This window comes from Schistocerca serialis, chromosome 2, assembly GCF_023864345.2.
Source record: "Schistocerca serialis cubense isolate TAMUIC-IGC-003099 chromosome 2, iqSchSeri2.2, whole genome shotgun sequence".
In the NCBI taxonomy this organism is placed as follows: domain Eukaryota; kingdom Metazoa; phylum Arthropoda; class Insecta; order Orthoptera; family Acrididae; genus Schistocerca; species Schistocerca serialis.
In genome coordinates, this window is record NC_064639.1 from 798,486,069 (window position 1) to 798,505,521 (window position 19,453).

The 19,453-nt window shown below is 37.2% G+C and overlaps 1 protein-coding gene across 2 annotated transcripts in view; it reads right to left on the reverse strand.

The window, feature by feature from the left end:
• LOC126458039 (uncharacterized) overlaps positions 1–19,453 on the reverse strand; it is a 425,031-nt gene that overhangs the window by 34,148 nt on the left and 371,430 nt on the right. For both annotated transcript variants that reach the window (XM_050094831.1, XM_050094830.1), the window contains exon 24: positions 2,511–2,672. In XM_050094831.1, the coding sequence (XP_049950788.1) occupies positions 2,511–2,672 (162 nt within the window). The remainder of the gene's footprint in view (positions 1–2,510; positions 2,673–19,453) is intronic.

Below are 19,453 nucleotides of genomic sequence, written 5' to 3' on the forward strand. Positions count from 1 at the left end.
AGCATATGTGGATATTGTGTTCTAAATGTGTTTCATATATAGTTAATAGCAAAGAAGCAATAAATGTAAACATCATGACATCATGTCTTTCATGACAGTTTTACCGCATGAACAGCATAAATGTAGTAAGTAATAAACTTTTTTCTTTCATTATTTTGTGAGGGTTATCAGTGAAAAAAGTTATTATAGGTTTGAAATTATGTGTAAAATTTTTTGCAGGCCACTAAGTGCTCTCATTCTGAAATACTGGATAGTGCATATAGCAGCTATAAATAGTATGGAAATGTGGTTTAAAGACAATGACAATTGTATAAGCACTGTATTAATTACTTTGAATCATATGATGTAGTACATACAAACCAAGGAAAGCATTTTCACAAATACAATAAAGTTCAAAAGTCTAAGAGTAAATAGCTTTTTTAAAGCATAAATATTTTTTGATAATTCACATAATATTCATCAAATCAATAAGTATCTTGTGCTAAACACTTTGTGAAGTAGCCTAAGTTATTCCCCAGGATCCAAGCCATCTCCTTGCCAAATTTTATCAAAATTGGTTCAGTAGGTTAGTAATAATAAATTTAAACGTCTTGTAAGATGCACCAGTTTTTCAAGCACCTCAGTGTTTATGACATCATATATGCTTAACTAAGAGTCATATATAGATAATTTTGCAGGTGAATTCAGTGGTATATGTGAAAACTGAGCAAATTGTATCACAGTACACTTAGTAATAAAGAAGTAATAAATTAAAATGCCATGTCTGATGCGAAACTATAGTAAGTGACAAACTTTCACCCTTTCATCATCATGTGAGTGGGAGAAAAAGTTTCTTAAAGGTTTGAAAATACATGTAAAGTTTGTTGCAACTCACTACATGCTCTTTTCTCAAATACTGGATTAATAAAATCTGAGTTATTGTGGTGTTGTGGCCTACACTTCTTTTTCACCCCCACCTCTTTGATAGGTAGGTGGTTCTTATCCCCGCAGTGATACTTTCCCAACAGTAAGTGATATGTATACCAAGTTTTTACATTTTTATAACATGTACGTCTTTTTTTCCTGCGATGTTATGTTGATTAAATATAGCCTATGTGGTGTCCCCACCTACGGCGAAGTTACCAGTGAAAACCCCATAAAAATCTCTCTTGTAGTTTTGGAGTGTAGTATATTCAGATGGAGACACAAGAAAGTTAAAACTTTCAATCATGGTATCTTTTTTTTCTGTGATCTGATTTTCATGAACTAAAAAACCTATATGGTACACCAAACTATGCTCAAGTGATTTGCAGTGGTTAGCACAATGGACTCACATTTGGGAGGATATGGTTCAAACCTGTGTTTGGCCATCTAGATTTAGGTTTTCCAAGACTTCCCTAAATCACTCCTGGCAAATGCTGGGATGGTTCCTTTGAGAGGGCATGGCCGGTTTCATCCCCAATCCTTGAATCAATTTGAGCTTGTGCTCCATCTCTAATGACATTGATGTCAATGGGACGTTAAACCCAATCTTCTTTCCTTTAAGTGACCTGTGAAAACCCCTTGAAAATTCATCCAGTAACGTGGATTTTGATAGTAGCGTGTTCAAACACAGGTAGACAGACACAATGGTTATACGGATTTATTATTAGTATAGATGGCATAATCTATATTAGAGTTTGAGGAATCACAAATTATTATGGTCAGATTGAATTTGTCAGGTTTAATTAATATTTTCACTGTGGCGTGCTTCAGTAATGACAATAAAAGTTATTGTCAAGAAATCTTTGGAGGTTTACTTCAGAGTTTCACAAGTGCAAATGATTTATTCATACTTTCAGTCAATTAATTTGAAAGGACTAATACGCTCATTTCTCTGCACAAAGGGCAGGATTGTCCTTCCTGAAGTGAATGTGTGTGAGTTTGAGCTGAAAGGAATTAGTGTTTTCAAAAGAAATTGAAAAAAAAATAGCGTAGCTTAACTACAGAACTATTCTTATTTCAGATTTTCCCCTTTCACACAATATATAATTTTGGTCGATGTATTTTTGCTTAGGCACAAAGACATTATTATGGCAAATGCTGTATACAGATGTGAGCCTTGCCACAAGTTTATGAATCCAATGACCATTTGATAAACTGCAATAGTGAATGCTGGTAGGGAGTTTACAGTGTCCTGGAAATAATGCAACAGACCTCATACACGACACACAGTATATATGTTAACTTTAATTACTGCTCCTTATATTAGAAGATTGACATGTTTCAGAGTGTTTCCATCAGTTATTATGTCTTCATATAAAAAATACATAATAACTCAAAGCAAAAAATTTTTGTTATTTAACACTGGTAATAAACACATGTGGCATTTTTGTGTTTTACAGAAGAATTTTATGCCACCAATCTACTCAGGATGTATAGGCATTTTGGTGTGGCAGATTTCCCTGTTAACAGAACACACAATTACAATTATGCTGTGAGTCCTAGTCACCAAAATAGGAAGGAGGTCTGAGAAAAGTTTAATTACTTACCCAAGTTCTGTTTGTCAAAGCTTTTCCTGTCTCAGGATCATACACCATTTTCTCTGTTAACCAGTAACCAAGTCCCATAACAAAAGCTCCCTCTACTTGACCAATGTCAATCTCAGGACTCAAACTTTCACCTGCATCCTCTGTCAAATCAACTCGAAGTATCTGGAAGTCCCATAAAATAATATTAGAACTTAACCACTCTTCTCTAAGCAACCTTAAATCAGCACTCATTTCAAAAATAAATTTGGAGAAAAATGAGATGAAAAAGATAACAAAGCATTCAAACAAACCAGAGTCAAAATCAGTGTAAATACAATTTGCATCAGCAAGACACTTGGCAGTCTTGCAAAATATCAGAAGTTTGTACAATGGTATTAAATTCTCAAACTTTTATTAATGTATCCATTATATGCCACGCATGCAGCCACACAAACCCCATTACTTCAACTGATTTTTCAATAGTAAACTTTTCAGCCATCTATTTTGTGAGCTGACAGACTTGATGCGTGACATATGAGAGCTGTGGTTGTGGCCACAGAATACACAAGGGCCACAGATGTTGTTCAGTGACAAAGATGTTTGCATGAACTGAATCTATGGCTAGACACTTAATCCATGTGGGATATTAACGCATCAATAGAAGCTGCACGGTAGCAACGTCTTTCCAAGATAATCCAAGAAAGAGACAGATTCCATGTTTTGTCAAGATGTTTTCCACAGTTCATCTCATTGCCACCCAAGCAAGGATGCAGTGTCTAATCACACATCCAGTCATTGCTACTGATACAAAGATTGTTGCTAGTGAGTAACATATCTCGCTGTTGTGTATTCTGTGAGTTCAAATGGAGCAACACAGCTTTTGTCTTTAAAATCCCAGATACAGTGACTGTAGTTTCAGTCTGTCAGGTCAGTCAGAAGACGGCTGAAAAGTTTACAGCAGAAATATAATTTTATGAAATGGAGTTTCTGTGACTGCATGTCCAAAACCTAACAGATCACTCTTACACTGCAAAAATGTGAAGATGAACATTTCATGAATGTAGTTCCCCATAAATGCACACATAATACCACTGTTTGCCGATTTGAGCAAACAAACTCAAATGTATTATTTCAATAGAAAGAAGGCATGAGATAAAACGCTGGTTTAAAGAAGCCTAGCATTAAGAGTAGTAATGATCGATTACACAGGCCAACAAAAAAAATTTTTTAAAACTTTTTTTACTTTGATAACTGATCTTTATAGATTTTTATGAGCTGAATCCAAATGTAGCCTTAGTTTTTTGTATCACTGATAGTTTTTGTGCAATATGCTTTTTATTATATAGTATAAAAATCCTATGCTATACGGTAAACGGGGAAATTAAGGAAACGCTTTGTTACAAGATAAGCATGGCTTGTATTTACAGTAAGCTACTGAAAACAATGATATGTGTTAGTAGAGGTTTCACTTGTCAGCTGGAATTGGTTTGTATTTTCTTTCTCTTTTTTCTTTGAAGCTTCTTGTGTAGCTTTTTCTGTGATGAGTCACTTGCTGAACTTCTCAGTGAAGTGACCAACAGTAGTCTCCCATCATGTTGGTGTTCCAGCAGCCTTGGTAGCATTTTTCCATCACTTTAATGTCCTGGTGAAAACGCTCTCCTTGCTCCTCACTAACATCTCCCATATTGTCCAGGAAGTAATCAAGGTGATTGTTCAAAAAGTGAACTTCCAGGCTCATTAAACATCCTAAAGTTTTAAACATCTTTAACATTGTAGCTATAATAGAAACACATTCTGCACCTTTTTCATGTCCTAAGAACTTTGTAATGACTTGCTTGAATGATACCCATGCTTCTTTCTCATTTAAAGTCATTGTGGATTCAAAGTTAAGAATCTTAGCTTCTGAAAGGTGTGGAAACTTTCGGCAGAGATACTTAAAACATGGTCCATCTTTACGTAAAGCCTTTACAAACTGTTACATTAGGCCTAACTTTATATGATGGGGTAGTAGGAGTACGTTTTTAGGATCTACAAGGTTTTTGCTTAGAATATTCTTCTTACCGGGTTTTAAAAACTCCCTCACAGGCCAGTTCTTTCTGCACAAATGTTGATCCCTAGCCCTACTGCCCCATTCACACAAGAAACATGGAAATTTGGTAAAGCCACCTTGCTGACCAAGGAGCATGCATGTTACTTTTAGATCGCCACATATCATCCAACCATGAGCAGAATAGCCTATTTTATTTAGTACTATTTCTAGGTTTTCATACCTTTCTTTCAAATGTACAGAATGTCCAACAGGTATAGATGTATACATGTTAACATTGTGTAATAAAACAGCCTTTAAATTAGTTTTGAGTGAATCAATAAACAGCCTCCAGTCTTCCTTTTTATATTCAATACCAAACTCATTCATCAGACCGGGAATGTCCAAGTAGTACACTAAATCACCTTCTTCTTGAAAACACTTGGAAAATTGCTGCTCTCTCTTTCTATACATGTATACACTGCTCCAACTGCCAATACATTCTTTTCTTTTAATCTAGAGCCAAGCAATTAAGCTTTTTCTTTCATTAAGCCCAGATCCCTAACCAAATCGTTAAGCTTGGTCTGAGTAAACAATTTGGGCTACAACATGGGCTCTAGACTTTCTGTATTACAATGGAATTCATCACCATCTGGTTCACCTAAATCACATTGTACATCAGAAAATACTTCTGTGGGAATAGAATTTAAATCATCTGGTGGTTTAGGAACCAGCAAATCTACACCATGCCCTACTGGTTGGATGGTGGATAAAAGGTTAGGCTACCTTATTACCTTCTTGTTTTTCGAATTATGACCAGTAATATCAGCACTGCAAAAGTAGCAACCATCTGAATGATTTCTTGGCTCCCTCCATATCAAAGGAACAGCAAATCTAATGGCTTTCTTCTTCTTTTTGGACCATTTTCTCAGATCTCCAAGACACACATAACATACCTTATGCGGCACCCGAGATTTATCTTGATCACCAAGTTTAGATACATGATATGATAGATAAACCTTTTTCACAAAGCTGTAATGTTTCTTTGGTGTTTTTTAATCACTAATTCACCACAAATATAACAAAAACTGTCAGCAGAGTATTTACAACCACGATTAGACATTGTGCAGAAAAAGGGAAAGTGAGGTTAGGTTGACAGTAAAAAAAACACCGTCTGTTAACACAAAAATAGAATCAACCTTTTTTTTGCCAGCAAATGTTTTTCAGCTGTGCTACCAACATCACCTACATTCATTACACCTCCTTTTTAAATTATTTTAACTGTTTAAAGGCCGTTAAATTCTTTAAAAATCGCTTAATTTAATAAATTTAACTGTAAAATGTGAAGAAATGGTGGGTGGTACAGTTCGAGATTTCCCACCCCAAAAAACATAAGAATAAGCTATTTTCAGCAAAAAAGTTTTTCCATCGTTTGCCTGTGTTATCGGACCATTGTGACCAAACAAATATTTCATTGTCAGGCAGCCACTTGTAACTGAGGCAAAATAAGCCATTGCTATCATTTTTATTCAATGGTCCATGATAATGATGTGAAACATAGCCTCAAATAGAATTCCCTGCATGTACAGTAATATAACTAATGAAATATCTGGTGCCTTCTTCAGATAAGTAGGAGCCAATGTTTGGTACCTGGGATAATTAGATAACCTGTAAATCTCATTATACGTATAACATTAGCACATAAGGTAATATAGAATGTGTGATGAATGATCCAAGGAAATTAGTGACAGTCACATTGATTTCCTATGATCATATGGATGGTTGAATTAGAAATTAGGACTTTTTTATCCACAAAAGACCATGTATCACTTATGTGTTCAGCACACAAGTAGAGGTAGTGTGATCAATAAGTGTTTATTGAGGTTTCTAGCAGTATTGTTGAATTCCTAATGAGTGTGAGACCATACTGACAAGATCAGAATATATGAGAGCATGCCAAATTTGAAGAATTCTCCCAAACACAAAGCACCCTCTGCTTCAGCATGACAATGCCGCCAGATCACACACAACTGATACAATGTCTGCAAAATCCTACTCCTTGGATTCACTGTCTTCAATCATCCTCCATTCAGTCCCAACTTGGTCCCACACAATTTTCATCTGTTTCCAAAACTTAAAGGTGGTAGCACTTCAGTGCTGCAAGGACTTACATTCGTTTTTTTGCTATATGAATGAGATATTAGTATTTTATGATACATGGCTGTATCATAAAGATAACATATGATCACTATTTGAATGCTTAGAGAGTTTTGGCACTGTAATCAACAGTGATAAGTGTCTTATTGCTAGAAAGAAAGTGCATTCTCTACATATGCTTTCTCTCATGCAAGTGTTTGCCCCCTGCCTAATAAGGTGAAAGTTACTCGGCAGATGCCATTACCAACTGCACTCAAATGTCTCTGCAAATTAATTAGGGTGTTAAACTCCTGCAGGAAACAGTTACATAATTTGGCTGTGATACAGGAACTGCTCAACAGAATGCTCACTGGAAACAGCATGCCTGGCAGTAGAAAAGTTCCATGGGCAAGGAAAGCAGAGCTTGTGTTTCACGCTCTACAGATGGCACTACCTAAGCTACTTTTTGGGACATGTAGCAGAACTGAACATGATTAACAGGGCTGATATTGCAAATGATCAAGAAACAATGCTTTTTTTCATCATATTATTGCTAACTGTGAATCAATGGCATTACAGCTGAAACATGTGCCTATGTAGGGCACACATAAAGGAATTTGGTGCAGTACAGTTGGTGGGAGGCAATGGCTATCATTCCTATGCAATGGAGGCACAAGTTTTTCAATATCTACCATAACCTTGCACATCCTGCCATCAGAACTCCTGGCAAGCTTGTTGCTGCAAAAGTCATTTTGCCTGGTATACAGGAGAATTGTTGCAGCTGGGCATGTGACTGCAAGAGTTTCCAATGCAGCAAAATAGCTAGACATGTTTTCGTGCTGGTGCATTGCTTCCCGACACATATAGTAAGGTTCACTCACATTCACATTGACATCGCTGTGTCTCTGCCACACTCGTGGGTGTACCGATATTTAATTATGATGATTGCTCATTTCACTAGGTGGCTAGAAGCAGTACCTGTTCCCAACACAGCAGCAGAGTCGGTGGCCTGAGCCATGGTGCAATCTTGGTTCACGAGGTTCAGCATCCTACAATCACGACTGACAGACAACAACAATTTGGAAAACAGCTTTTCAAGGAATTACACCAACTCTGTGGAAGCAGACACATTCACACTACTAACCACCATCCAGCAAGCAATGGGATGGTAGAGAGCATTCATCGCCATTGAAAGGCCCATTGCACCTTAAAGGCAGCATTAACATAACATGTGGAGACCTAGTTTGATGCATTATCCTCAGAGCTGTTGGGACTTCGCACTAAAGTTGATGAGGATATACACTGTTCATCTGCACAGATGATATATGGCTAGCAGTTACGGGTGCTGGGCGATTTCTTCTCACCTGCACTATTTTCTCCACTGACTCAGGAAGATTCCACACCCTTCATCATGTGTCAACTGTGTTCACATGTGTGCCACCTCATGCCACTTAACGTGGCCAGGCGTGGCAACAGATGGAGTATCATTTATAAAGATTTATAAAATTGTGCATTTTTCTGGCTCTGGGATGATGTCATCTGACCTCTCTGACCTCCATTCTCTCCGTCCTATTTGGGTCCATTTCAAAGTGTGATGAGAGGAGGAATCATGTTCATCATTGAGAAAAATGGCAGGCAAGACAGCATATCAATTGAACCCTTAAAACCAGCATATATAGATGATGCAGCACCCATAACCATTAGCGTTCCACTTCTGCCCGCATTTCATTCGCAGGAACTGACAACAGATGTCTCAATACCACTGTAGGATTTACAGGATCCAATCCCAAAGCTCCTGTCACATTGCAGGTCACCTCTAATCTTCACACATTCCATCAGGCAAGTAAGATTCAAATTTCTGCTCATTAGATGGCTCCTGGTTTCACAACAAGAGAGCTTGGTCAGAGAACTGACCATATCAGATGAATCAAACATTCTACCTGATTCCATGTGTCAGCCCCTGCCACATGTGTACAAATGACTCTGAGTGGTGTCATACAGATTTCGTCTCTACTCGCTATTTGCTCCATGGTGTGTAGCAATGAGAAAAGGGCCAGCCTCAGCAGGCAGCCACTACACAGTACCCCAAAATTTCTCACCGGAGATAAGAAGCAACTTTAGGTATGCACCCATTCATGTTATCACTTCTTCACACACAGACCTGCGGATCTGTCATACAGGAGGGTGGGGGTTAACGTGATGACTCTAATAAACATCAAATCGACACCAGTACGAGGATGAACATTTTATGATTGACTCATCTTTGATATCTGGAATATATAACTATCTTCGTTTCCTTGTTAATTGGGCTTGCTCTTGAGTACATTGAAAGTGAGTGATGTGATTAGTTTTCATTTTGTGAGGTTGTATTTAAAGGAAATAAATTTGTATTATACTTTACTCACTGTTTAAATTGGGGACAGGTGCAAACTACCCTGTAAGAGTGTCACAGTGAAGAAAAGCTATAGGCTTGAATTTTGATATGCATTGCAATTATAAAATTTGGCAGAAAGGAATCCAAGCCAACACATATCCTTACTGTGAATATACAAATCTCCAATAATAATAATAATAATAACCTTCTGGGAAACTTTACACCGAAGTGAAGACATACATAGGAACACTAAACATCAGCATACTAATTGGAGCAGGAAAAATACATGAATTAAAAAGATGCTAACTGAACAATAGGTCCTGATTTTGGCAATACAAGAGACTACAACAACAGAAGACAATACTATAGACTTCGGTAACACCAGAATGTGCAATACCAAAACAGGCAGTAAAATAGGCAAAGGAGTTCTGCTTTTAGAAATGGCCTTTTCAGTTAATAAGAGGATCCTCCAATCAGTAAGACAACTGAAACCAGTAAGCACTGGTGACAATGCTGAGGCTGACAATGATGAGGCTCAAATGTGCTAATATGTCTTACATGGCAATCAACATACATGCAGCAGTAAACCAAGATAACAAGAGAGACAAAGAAGGAATTGATATGTACTGTGATTAAATACAGAAAACTAAACTAAACTACAGCCAAACAGACCTTGTAACAGCCACTGGTACCAACTGACCACTGTGTTATCCTCAGCCCATAAGCACCACTGGTTGCAGATATGTAGAGGCATGTGGTTGACACACTGCACCCTGGCCATTGTCAGTTTAAAGACCAGAGCCACTACTCCTCAATCAAATAGCTCCTCAATGAGCCTCACAATGGCTGAATGCAACTTGCTTACCAACAGCACTCAGAAGAACGGACAGTCATCCATCTGAGTGCTAATCAAGCTTGACGGTACTTATCTTCCACAATGTGATGGAAATTGGTGTTACCACTGTGGCAAGGCCATTGATGAGCTAAAGATCATGAGAAATGTCACTGAAAATAGATTCAGAGGAAGGAGAATACCAAGTCAGCCATGTAGCGTTTACACAAGAACCACAGAGAAATCATGAATGCACAAATCAGAAGAGGGCCTAACTTAGACTCCGATCTTACCTCACAAGAATCACAGACACCAGATAGAATGAACAGGGAGACTATGCTGATACCAAAGTTTAATATGATGAAATTAAGATCCTCATGGATCAAAGATAAATGGGAGGAAGAACAGCCACAACATGTGAAGAATTCAAAGCAAAGATAATCAGTAAAATGAAAGAGAAAATTCCTCTAATCAGAAAGAAGAGACATCTATGATTGAATGACACATGCAATAAGCCATTGAGAACAGGAAAATAGCATACAACAAATGGAACAGTGACAAAACAGAAGTTAGAATCAAAAGAGAATTTGAAAAGGACCAGTTAAAAGAAAAAGAGACCACAGGAGACTTTTATAAAAGATTTAAGACCAGAATCATCAGATACCAACCACAAAATCTTTGTGTCAGAAAAATGTATGGAGAACTGGCACTGAATAACAAAGAGAACTGTGAGACACTGGTGAAGTACTGCAATGAATTATTGAATTGTCCTGAAATGGTTGAGAGATTCTCAAGGAGCCAAGATATCAAGAGAAGTGATAAGTCAAAAGTACCAGGCAAGCTGAAGATCAAGAGACAAATCATAAAATTGAAGAATAGCAGAATAACAAGGGAAGATGACATCGTAGATGAACTGCTGAAGAAAGCTGCATCGAATAACCAAATAACAGTTATAATACAAAACAGGAGACAGGTTAGGACCAATGCTAAAAATTACTGTAGGATACCTTTATTGCCCATCACATACAAAATTATTTCACAGTGGGTGCTAGGTAGGACACAGTTTGTAACAGAACTGATCAGTGCTGCTCTCTCTGTCACATATTGTAGAATTTGATACAATCGTTAAATTCATGAAATTATCCACTGGAATCATAGATCTAAAAATCTAATTCAATTCCTATGTTTTTCATGAACAGAACTAAAATATGAAATTGACACAAGATTTATTTTCAGTTTAATTTGAAATTTTAATTATAAATTAAAACCACTGTCATTATTCCTATTTGTATAAGAAACATTTCAACAAGAACTATTTAACTGTGAAAGAAACACCTACAGCATGCACAGAATCAACCTTAATGGACACAACAACAAAAATATAGAAATTCATAAGTTAAGTAATTACTGTATTTACTCGAATCTAAGCCGCACTTTTTTTCCGGTTTTCGTAATCCAAAAAACCGCCTGCGGCTTAGAATCGAGTGCAAAGCCAGCGGAAGTTATGAAAAATGTTCGTACGTGCCGCCACAACTAACTTCGGCCGTCGAATATATGTAGCGCTATGCAGGCATGCTTTGTAGGCATAAAGATAAATACTGGCGCCAAAACCTCTGCGTCAGTAAATAAATTTTTTAAAAAAAAGTGGAAGACGAGCTTTTTTTAACCGCCGCGAGTTTCGACCACTGCATTTTCATACATTATCCAACGAAGTAAATACAAATTCCGTATTGTTCATCTTCGAATGTAGCACAATTTCAGTGTACTACGAAAATCTGACTGGCAAGACTGTTTGGGATGTTTGTCAATATGGCCAACTCTACGTTCTGAATTTTTTCCTATCTGTGAGAAGAGATGGTTGCTAATAGGAACCTGATGAAATTTGAATCACATACAGTATTCTCTTCACCATAAGAATAATACGAATATAAACATTTTGCCATGTATTCTTTCGTGTTTGCTGCTATCTCATTTAAATCCTGTCTGCCTAATAAACTACGAAACTAGAGTGAGACAACAGCAAACGTGGAAGAATATACGTATCGTGTCATGTTTATATTCGTATTATTCATATGCCTAATAGTGATACTGTCAGAAATGAAGCACGGCAAGTGACTAGATTTTTAAATCTAAGATGACTCTAATTTCTGTGCAGAATTTGATGTAATAAAGAAGCGGCCGCAAAGATTTTCAAATGGAGAAAATTTTTCGCCTAACTATCGTTCAGAACATGTTCTATCATACGCAGTCTATTATTTCGCTAATGAGACGATTTCTCTCTCTCTCTCTCTCTCTCTCTCTCTCTATCTCTTTTTTTTTTTTTTTTAATTGTACGCGTCGGTAGCGCGCACAAAAGCAAGCCGTGCCGCGACCCGCGACAGGCCGTAAACATGCACTATCAGAATGCGACAAACAATGCATGACACAGTGCAGTAATGCGTTTTCAGCTTAAGAGTGACGCAAACACCTATAACAAAGAAAACGGCACTTATCAGATCAAAGCAAAATAAGCAATCGATTCAAACCAGACGAAGCACGTGAAAAAGGAAGGGTATCCGTATAAATACGGACGGAGCACCTGACGCATAGCAGTGGCTACGTGGTAAAGCTTAACTGCTAAACTTACGACTCGAACCAAACTACTGTAGCTGTATCGTCATTCATTTGACCTAAATTGTGTCTCATATTACAATGGACCAACTTTGTTTCGATTTGGAGGTGTGGCCTAAAACTTTTCTCTCCCCTTGAATTTCGAGTCTCTAATTTCAGGTGCGGCTTAGATTCGGGAATTTTTTTTTTCCTTTATTTCGAATCTCATTTTTCAGGTGCGGCTTAGATTCGAGTGCGGCTTAGATTCGAGTAAATACGGTAGAGACAATCAATATTCTTACATAATTCATTTTAGATTCAACCTGTCCTTGAATCCAGCTGTTATTGAAACAGTTAATTCTGCAAACGCAAGTGGAGATACAATCTAAAGTGCAATAATAACGAACTTTTCTGATGAACTGTGAGATTTTTGAGGGAGGTTAGATGTCTGGAAAATTTGATAGGAGAATACCAGGCAGGAGTCATATTGCCAAGATGCTGTGCTGAACAGATAGTTAGAGACAGTCCTGAGATGTCAAGCAGTGAGAAGCAGATAGACGATGTACACCTCTGTAGACGTCAAAAAGGCATACAACTGTATAGATAGACCATCACTGATCCAAGAACTGGAAGAGAGACACCTCAACAAAAAGAAAGTGAACATTGTGAAACAGGCCCTGACCAACACCAAATCTAAAATTAAATTCATGGGAGAGTTATCAGAGTGCTTTGAGGTGAGGACAGAAGTGAGACAGAGTGGGGGTATTTCACCATTATTATTCATTATACTATTAGACAAAGTTTTGAGAGAGAAAGAATTGCGGATACAATGACTATAATAAGCCAATCCATGCAGGAATGAAAGAATAGACATGGGATGTCTGGCATTTGCTGATCATGTGGCAATGCTCACAGATAACACAGAATCTTCATTAAAACAAGAAAAAAAAAGAACCTGAAAGAGGTGGCTGAAAAGGTAAGACTACAGATCTCCTTAAAGAAAACACAATAGATGTCAAACCAGATGCACCAAAAACATCACAAGAAAATATGGTGACATCAAGAGAGTTTACAAATTCAGTAATCTTGGGGGGGGGGGGGGGGGGGGGAGGAGGGGGAAGTAGAAAAATGGGATAGAGAAAGGACTGCATGAACAGAGAAATCAAAAGATGAGTAAAGTATTTTGGAAGACTGGGAAGACCTACAACAAATCATGCCTATCAAGTAATGTAAAAGTGAGGCATTACAAGACTGTTATCAAGCCAGAAACCTTATGTCAATTTTTTTCAACCTTTCTGAGTTTGTGGCTCCTCCGACAGATTGTGGTGTTTCCATGGCTCCCCTGTGGGATACCTTGAAAAAACTGAAATAACTAATTAAAAAAACAAGTCATGAATGAAATACTACTCACTTCAATGTGTTGCTTGAGCTTGCTTCTTGTTACACACCTTGTCAAATCTTGGCACAAAGTGAGATACAGCAAGCCTCATTTCCTTCTCCACACAAAGCCTTGATCTCTTCCTCTTCTGCAGTACTGAACTCAGAAGAAGAATCACTACTGAAGGGATTTTGAAGCAACTGAAACCTATCATGGTTTTTGCGAAAGTATTTTTCAAAATGAACTTGATGATCAGATAAATATCCTCCAGGTATAGAAATATCTGCAGTATGGCCTAGCTCCTTGTCATTATTAAAATGCTGCAAACGTGGATAGCAGTCCATTTCTCCACAATTGTTTATTTTGCTATTCCAAAGAATAAGCTTCTTTTTGAAGGCCGAAGCTTTGTCAAAAAACTGAATGGAATGAATTTCACTTCCGTGCAGAGACTTATACAGTGAGTTTAACTTCTCAAATGTATAACATAAGAATGCAAGTTTTAACAGAAAGCACTTAGAAAAGATGTGACTTTCTTCTTACAGGTAAGAACAGACTTCTCACATATGTTAAAAAATGTGCAATAATACATTTCATCTGGAAAGCCAATGAGTGTTGCTATTAAGCCTCCATACAATGTCACATCTGTCTAAAAATTGTATCTTTCTGAGGACAAGTTTTAATGAAATTCACCACATTTCTGAAAGGTTCCAAATCCCTCCAAAATCCCTCCCTCTAATTTTTTCTATAATTTGTTCGTGAATATGCTCTCCTAAATCTTGAATTCAATGTAGTATAGACAAAGGAATGTGCAAAAGCTACCTTGCCATGGACTCTCCAAGTCTAATGGACATTTTGTCAATAGCAGATGGTAGAATTAGCTCTTCAGCAATCATACGGGATTTCTTACATTTTGCTACTCGGTAAGCTACACTGTAGTATGCTAGAAGTGCTTTAACTGAGATTTTTGCCTGCTTTGAAAATGGTGATTTTTGTTCTTTCATTTGACTCAAGTTTTTCAGAAAAATATTTTCCGGTTTGACCACACCAAGCTTATTAACACTTTCTAAATGGCGCTTTTATTTGCTAGGTTGCATACATTCAACAGAAAGTACTTTCAAACACAAAATACACTGTGAATGCTTTTCATTGTTCATAACAGTGCATGTGAAACCAAAATCTAAGTAGCTACCATCAAATTTTCTATACTTGCATTTTCTATCTTCATTACCACTTTGTTGTTGTCCTTTTCAGTACATCTTCAGGCTTTCCCGGTGATCTAATGACATCTTGGGTTGTCGGGTGTTCTGCCGGATATCAGTGTCGTACTTGCACGATATTTCGGTCACGTAGCTTGTAACCTTCATCAGGTGCGACCTGATGAAGGTTACGAGCTACGTGACCGAAATATCGTGCAAGTACGACACTGATATCTGGCAGAACACCCGACAACCCAAGATGTAACTTTTCAGTAGTTTATTGCCTTTATCAGCTTTATAGTACAATATACTAAAAACTGGTTGACAACACAACAATCACAGCTGGTACTGCAAGTGATGCTTCGATGTTAAGACTGCTTACATAATCTGGCCATCATCCTTTGAGGCTACTCAGGTTGACACCAGATACGAAATTTCTCACAATTGTCTTCTTCATTACTAACTACAAAACAAATCCATGGCACCCCAGACAGTCATTCACAGGGCACCACAGCACACAGGTTGAATTCCAATGCTTCATGTGTGTTAGAAATACTGGTCATAGATTGGCAAGGTTAATTAGAGAAAAGAATCATCAAAAAATGCAATGGCCCATTAAGACATTCTTCAAATTGTAGAATAGACAACAGACTGAACAGATATCTAATGTAGTGCATAACATGGGAAATATCAACTGAAATTTTACAGGCATATCAAGATAATCCTGGACTCCCAACTAAATAAACAGAACTTGCAGTACAAAGAAAACATTAATAACATGAAGTCTGAAAAGACCTGAAGGATGCTGGTATAACAGAGTCAGATTTAAATCACACAAGACAGACAGAGATCCAAGCACAAAGTACTCAAGCAAAAAGTGAGCCAACAGATCAAGAATTTCAAGACAGAAACAACTTGATTGGATGAAAGGAATAAATTGCATAGTGAGAAGATGAAAGAAGTGTGCACCTCAGAAACTCTCACCTTCAGTAAATGCTTCACATGGTCCTCTAGAGGCCTACATGTTATAATACTGGTAACAGTAATAAATATTGACTTATCAATTAACACTCTGTAGTCACACATATAGTTGTAAGATTCCATTCCATGCTATCTTTCAGTTTGTTACTGTTAATGTACACATTATGAGTCATATTGTAAACTTAGTTTTTATACCTTCATTATATGGTTTGTTCGTTTACTGAATCAGAGTGATAGGTTTTGGTTATATTCCTTGCTGCCACTGCTGTACTGAGGTCACTCTAAAATTGCAAAGTCAGCACATGTCATTGCTCCATCTAAGCATTCACACCGCACATGAGCAATAAGCATATGTATAAATTTCTGTTACTGTAATTATGTCAGAGGAAGGCAAGGGTATACTCCCTCCTAGCAGTGAACTGCAGTGCAAAGCAACCTTGAGAACAACTATACTGTTTCTTAATTACTGTAATTATATTTTGTACAAATTTGATTAATTCCATATTATGGTAATTCATTTACTGTCTGGGTCAACAGAACATGAATAGACACAAGAGAAGATAATTGTAAAGTACATCAGTCCATTGTTCCTGGTACTTCTATGAATTTAAAAGAATTCAAGATAACTGAATTCCACATGAACTTTCTAGAGAATCAGAAACATGTTGGACCAAAGGGCGCCTTCCCTTTTCTCTTGGAACAAAATGTTCTGCATTGGCACTGAGTGGAATTAGGGTTACAAGCATTTAAAATTTTCACAGTCTCACCAATCCGTACAATGTTGACATACACCAGGACTGCTTATTGCAGGTGATCCTGCCTCAAATAGGTTAGGATATACCTGTGACAGAACTGGAATAAGGAGTGCTAGTTAGGTGTGCGGGAAAACTCTCACACATGGATCATCCATAGACATATGACCCTGAGACATAACACACTGAGCGAGGTGGCACAGTGGTTAGCACACTGGACTCACATTCGGGAGGACGACGGCTCAATCCCGTCTCCAGCCATCCTGATTTAGGTTTTCCGTGATTTCCCTAAATCGTTTCAGGAAAATGCCGGGATGGTTCCTTTGAAAGGGCACAGCCGATTTCCTTTCCAATCCTTCCCAAACCGGAGCTTGCGCTCCATCTCTAAAGACCTCGTTGTCGACGGTAAGTTAAACACTAACCACCACCACCACATAACAAGTTGGAACTCCTCCATCTGTTATGTCTTCTACTCCCATCAATAAACAAATTTTTTCCCATTTAAAATCCAGTTGGTTGTACTGACCATGCCGATTTCAGTGATACAATTAGTTTTACTAGGAGCATGAGTAATTAAAAGTTATAGCTAACTGAAAGTTCTACTACAATACACCAAATGAGAAAACATTGTGAGCTACTCAGCATATTTGGATAAAATGACGTATACCAATATAAAGACAGGTATCCAAAGTTTACAGTAATATATTTTATTTTGCACGAAACTAATTAAAAGATAATTAACACTGATGTTTATTAGTAACTACATCTTCCATGCCATATTTTGCACTAATGTTTGCTAGATTCTGAACTTTTACACTGTACTTTTGTTGCCATATTTTTTTCCAAATCAGATGGCAACAGTTAATAATTAATTAAGCCATTAATTAAGACTTTGCATAATTTAACACAATGAAAAAGAAATTTCAAGATGGAAGCCATGCTTGTAATTAGGGTACTCCCAGTGCAGTAGCGTAAGATAGTTGTGTATACTTTTCTAATTTAATAGCCTTCCACATATTCCACAAACCAAACAACTGTTGAGTTTACAATTCATTCAAAACAGCAAAATCTAATATAGCCAGTTTTCAGAACATTATACAGATCCCGAGATCAACAAATATCTGTACACCAATCTTCAAATAGCCCACCCATGCCAAAACTGCCAGTCTTAGGTCAGCTAATAACAGTTAACACCTCCATGACAACCCCATAACAACCATGTCAAAAGCGTTTGTGGGACCCAATCATAATAACTTCTCATGTCAAAGGAAGCAACTGGCACATAACTATGTAACATACTTACAGTTTGGAGCCATGTGTCAAAAGCTCACATGTAAAAACTAAGTCGAGTGCAGATAACATCTATGAAAGTTAATGTTCTACGTATATTTTTAACCATGTAACACTGTTGTAGCTAAAAGTTCAGAGTGAACTAATGTTGTGGGGAAGCAAGCTGGGATAATTTTTACTTCTCCTCTTATTTTGCCATCTGCCTCCTTAAAATTCATTTTTTCATGTCTGACTAATTACCATTAACATACGTGAGTATAATCTGCATTTTCATAAAAGAGAAACCTTGGCCCTCAGTTTTAAATAGTATAACACAAGATCTAATTTTGTGCTTAGTTTTATGAATGTAATTGATTTTTAAATTTATTTTGGCTATTCCTAGTTAGTATCTTTCATTATGGGGCCAAATCAGTAATTGTCTCGTAACTTAAATTCTATTGTTGACTTATAAACAAATATAAATTCTATAACAATTATAAATGTTTGTAAGATGAAACACTAGCATTCTTTAAGTACCTATTTGGCTCTATTCAAAAACATGTTAGCAAAGCCAGCCCTTAATTAATTCCAAAGTAATTAACAGTTTTGTCAAAAGTATTGTTTGCCTAATGATATCTGTTAATTTCATCATTTAAACAAATAATTCAGCCTAACTCTTGTAGTAGAAGAAACTGTTAAAAAGGCAGAATTTTTTGATGTATTCAGTTTACTTAATGAGTTAAGCTTTAATTGTGATTCCTGTAAATTTAACATCAAACAATGTGTAGTTTCAGTACCTATTATTGTGATAATACAAAAGGGCCCAATTTTTGGTCCTGAGTCAGTCAGCGCATGTCCGAGTTTCAGACGTGGAAGTTAGATCAACAATGATACATCAGCTTAACTGTGAAACAAGTGTTACACCAATAGGCCATGTGTTAAAGCAATGACAGTGTATGTTCAATTTATCTGAAAGACTGTGAAATGTATGGACGGGTTTTTACTGCTCGTAGATGTTCAACAATAATCTATTGTAGCAGTACAAGAGGTGTTTGAAAAGTCCGTGCAAAGTCCGAGAGATGGCATAACCGGCGTGTATCGAGGTCATGTTTAGTTAGTAGCATCTTTGGAAAGAATGCACACCGAGTTTCAGCCATATTGGTCTATTTCTTTGTGGTTCAAATGGCTCTAAGCACTATGGGACTTAACTTCTGAGGTCATCAGTCCCTCTAGAACTTAGAACTACTTAAACCTAACTAACCTAAGGACATCACACACATCCATGCCTGAGGCAGGATTCGAACCTACGACTGTAGCAGTCGCGCGGTTCCATTTCTTTGTGTTTGGCATTTGTGTGAATCAAGGAAGTTGAGTGATTGTCAAAAAATGGATGAAAAAGAATTTTGTGCAGTGATTAAACATTACTTTACG